Source organism: Otolemur garnettii, unplaced genomic scaffold (genome assembly GCF_000181295.1).
Source record: "Otolemur garnettii isolate 467f Iridium unplaced genomic scaffold, OtoGar3 scaffold00084, whole genome shotgun sequence".
In the NCBI taxonomy this organism is placed as follows: Eukaryota; Metazoa; Chordata; class Mammalia; order Primates; family Galagidae; genus Otolemur; species Otolemur garnettii.
In genome coordinates, this window is record NW_003852479.1 from 5,259,872 (window position 1) to 5,264,527 (window position 4,656).

General features: G+C 42.1%; 1 protein-coding gene across 1 annotated transcript in view; it reads right to left on the minus strand.

Moving 5' to 3' along the window:
* Nucleotides 1-4,656, minus strand: part of WDR49 (WD repeat domain 49) — a 158,817-nt gene that overhangs the window by 128,306 nt on the left and 25,855 nt on the right. Inside the window, exon 2 of the mRNA XM_023516015.1 lies at nucleotides 3,447-3,887. Coding sequence (XP_023371783.1) covers nucleotides 3,447-3,887 — 441 coding nt within the window. The remainder of the gene's footprint in view (nucleotides 1-3,446; nucleotides 3,888-4,656) is intronic.

Below are 4,656 nucleotides of genomic sequence, written 5' to 3' on the forward strand. Positions count from 1 at the left end.
GACAAGATTGGCAAAATTGGCAAAACATTAACAGGACAAACAAAAAGAGAGAGAGGGAAAAGATACAAATTATCAAAATCAGAAATATAAGAGTAGCTAGTACTATCAATCCCACAGAAATAAAAACGTACTATAAAGAGAATATTATAAACAACTGTATACCAAGAAATTAGATAACCTTTATGAAATGAACAAATTCTAAGAAACACATAAATTACCTAATCTAACCCAAGAAAATGCACAAAATATCAGCCAATCCATGACACAATGATTAAGTTAGCATTGGAAAATTGTCCCACAAAGAAAACTCCCAGCCAAGGGGAGATTTTTTTTTTTTTTTTTGAGACTAGTCTCATGCTGTTGTCCAGGTTAGAGTGTCATGGTATCAGCCTAGCTAATAGCAACCTCAAATTCTTGAGCTCAAGTGATCCTCCTACTTCAGCCTCTCGAGTAGCTGGGATTACAGGTGCCCACCACAAACTCAGCTAATTTTTCTCTGTTTTTAATAATGATGGGGTCTTATTCTTGCTCAGATTGATCTTGAACTCCTGAGCTCAAAGGATGCTCTTTTCTCAGCCTCCCAGAAAGCTAGGATTACAGGTGTCAGCTATTGCAGTTGGCCTTTATGATGAATCTAAGAGGGTGTATCACAAAGAGAGCTAAAAGGATGATTCGTAGTTCTAGGCACTAGAACACACTATTTTCCCCATAGAAAGAACCTGGCTGGCTGTTCAGAGAAATACTGGTTCTACGTCTTGCATAGGAAATACACAAGATGACCCTGGAAAATGTTGTCATATCAGAAAGCAAACAAGCTTTCAAAGACTGTTATGGTTGTTGAAAGACTCAAGATGAATTGTGTTGAGTCATCTTCATGCCTAAGGAAGTACAGTTTCCGGTTTTGGATAACAACTCAGTAGATTGAAACATGTCAATTCTTTTAAACCTACGATCTTTCAATCCTATGGTAACAATAATGATGACAGTACTCACTCTTTAGCTGTAGTTGATATTAGAGAACCAGCTCATTATTTTGAAAACCGATAAGTCAAATTGAAGAATTAGGCCTTTATTCTAGCTTAATGATAGAATTTGTACCACCTGATAGCTAAATAATGAGGGAGATTTCTTTTTATAGAAGTATGCTGGCTTTTAAAGGGAGAGGAAATGAAACAATTAGAATGTCATCCTCCAAAAAATTAATGGCTCTAGGAATAATCAGTTATAACTGCTAACATCTCAGGAAGAGAAAGAACCAGGCATTTTGCACCTCCAGACTGCAGAACACGCAATGGCCTATTTGAAACAAACAAACCAACCTGATCCAGGCTGTAGACTTGAGGGTCGACTTACTGGAAACCCAAGGACAGGTAGGCACAGTAAACGGCCCCATATGGACACACTCCCTGAAATCTAGACTGAGGGAAACTCTAAAACATAAACACAGTTTATTTTACCTCCTTCATGTTTACATGGATGGAGCTTGAAAATGTTCTTCTTAGTAAAGTATCTCAAGAATGGAAGAAAAAGTATCCAATGTACACAGCTCTATTAGAAAACTAATTTATAGCTTTCATATGAAAGCTATAACCTTATTATAGCCTAAGAATATGGGGAGGCGGAAGGGAGGGGGGTGGATGGGTGGAGGGAGGGTGATTTCAGGGATCACCTCTATGGTTTATCTTACAAGGGTACAAGTGAATCTTTCTAAAAGTAGAATATGGCTCGGTGCCTGTGGCTCAAGCGGCTAAGGTGCCAGCCACATACACCTAAGGTGGCAGGTTTGAATCCCCAGCCCGGACCCGCCAAACAACAATGACGGCTGCAAACAAAAAATGGCCAGGCATTGTGGCGGGCGCCTGTAGTCCCAGCTACTTGGGAGGCTGAGGCAGGAGACTCACTTGAGCCCAGGAGTTGGAGGTTGCTGTGAGCGTGATGCCATGGCACTCTACCCAGGGGGATAGCTTGAGGCTCGTCTCAAAAAAAAAAAAAAAAGTAGAATATAAACATCTTAACACAATAACTAAGAAAATGACATGAAGGCTAAGTTAACCAGTTTGATGAAAATATTTCAAATTGTATATGAAAACACCACACAGTATCCCATGATTGCATTAACATACACAGCTATCATTGAATAATAAAAAAAAGAAAACCAAAGACTAAAATCAACAAAACAAACAAAAAAACAAACACACTAAAACATCAATAGTAACAGCCAAAGGAAAAAATGTAAGACAACAGAAGGGAAGGAGGTAAGAATGTGTATTAAACGAGACATACCAACCATTCATAATCTTTGGATCTTATTCATACTTTGATCCAAATACGGAGACAGGAGACAATTTAATGCACGCCTACATAGGTGAGGAACTTATTTCAATTCAAGCTGGTGGGAGGGGTAACCCAGGAGGGACAGAAGGAGGGAATTGGGGTGCTCTTACTGAATGGGCATGGGGGGAGTTGGCACACCTTTTGTGTGGGGGACAGAACCACGAGAGGGACTCCATCTAACAAAATCAAATATTTTGACCTGGTGATTTGTACCCTCACATTAGCCTGAAATGAATTTATTAAAAAAAAAACTGTAAGGCAACCAATGAGATATTTACATGACTGAATATTTCACGGTAGTAAGGAAATACTGTAATTCATTTTACGTGTGACAGTGGTCTTTTGGTTACACTAAAACAGACATCTTTATAGAAAAATAGAAATATATACAGAGGAAATGGTCTGATGCTCCAGAACTTAATGAGGGAGGCACAGATGCAACAAGAATGCCTGAAAATTGGAAATGGTTAAGGTGGATACTGAGTACATGAGCTTTCTAATATCACTCTCTCTGCATGTGTGTGCACTTGAAATTTTTCCTAGTAAAATTTGCCATCTGCTCAGTATAAAATATTAAGAATATATATTCCACAAGCTGCAACTTTCCCTCACAAAATTATTTCTCTTACAGTGTGTTTTCTTGCTCCTAGGTATGGTTATGTGAAGAAATTTGGATGGAACAGAGCCTACCTATCAGAACTGAGGCGCTGACTCCACGTGGGCGACCACCAGCCACGCGACTCCGCCCCTTCCTTCCAGGCCTAGCGCTGAACTCTGTAATAACCCTCAGCCATGAGCGCAAAGCCAGGACACCTGTACGCTGCAGAGTGACGTTCTTGTAAGCTAATGATGCAGGGTGGCCCCGTGGAAAGCAGAGCCAAGCCCTGGGTCATTACCAGCCATTTCATTTTAAGGCACCCAGGGAGCAGCTTGGGAAATCCAGTCCCTCTCTTAACAATACCTGTACCCCCTGTGGGCCAGGGGACAGCACCAGCAGAGCGAAGCGGCTGCCTGCCACTGCCAGGGTTATGTATTTGATACTGAGCAGGAGCCCTGTCCCCGGCATGTTTCCCTTTTGCCATACAGCCAATATACTGATAAAGACTTTGTACCTTGTTTACATTTTCCAGAGCGACCAAACTTGTCACCCACAGGTGTTTGAGCTTTGCAGCATCCGAGGTGATGGGAAGTGTTTCTTGCAGCTTTAAATTCTCTCCCCAGATCCCCAGTAAGCCTTCTTTACTGATAGTCACATACCGACAGGAACTTTTTAGGAAAGTTACTTTTTGAATGGTGTCCTTGTGTTTCACTGGGAGGAATTCAAGGTCCCTCCACTGGGGAACCACGGTCGACTTTGCCCGTTCCTCTTCTTCATAAAGGGCAAGAAGTATAAACGAGGTCAGCTTGTCCCACGTGATGAAGCCATCCCGGGCTACGTCCACTTTGTCATAGAGCTCCCCGTATTCCTCCCTGGTGCCCCAGCCGACAGCCTCTGTCATCCTCTGCGTGAACTGTTCTCTGGACATGCGGATGGTTTTCCTTGGCTCTGGAGACTGGAAACAGGAAACAAAGGAAAGGACAGTGAGAGCATCATAGATGAGAGCATAGGCTCCCTCCAGGTGGACTTAGTCAGCAGTTCTTCCGCCCTGCGAGGAAAAACGTCTTTTACTTCACAGCAGTATCATGCTTAAGTGAATTTAAACTGGGAGCAAATAATTGACAGGTTTAGAAGCTGCTGTTCTCAGTCACACACATTCTTATAACTGGAAGAGGAGTAGGAAAGATGGACAGAGTGTGACAGTGTCAGCAGAGTGACATGGCGCTCTGAGCCAGGGAATCCAGGTGGCCTGCACAGAAGATAGAAAAGCCATGGAAGGCATCTCCCTTAGAGCCTCCAGGAGCAAAGCAACCCCAAGGGCACCTCGATGTCAGCCCTGCAAAGCCCATTTCAGACTTCTGACCTCCAGGACTGTGCATTAGCAGATATGTGTGTTCTAAGACCCTGTTCATGGCAATTTGCTATGAAAGCAATAAGAAACTGATGCCAAGTACATCTTTTCTGATAGTGTGTCTTTTATAAAGTCAAGGCTTGTGGAAACCATGTCAACTCCAATAGCAGATGCTTAATTCATGTCTCTGGGTCACATTTTGGTCATGCTTGCAATATTTCTAAGTTCTTTTTGTTACTACGTCTGTTACAGTGATCTGTGGTCAGTGACCTTCCATGCTACTATAATTACTGGGGGACTTCACAAACCATGTCCATATAAGGCAGCCAACTTAATCAACAAATGTTTGATTAAGAACAGAAAGGGAATATAC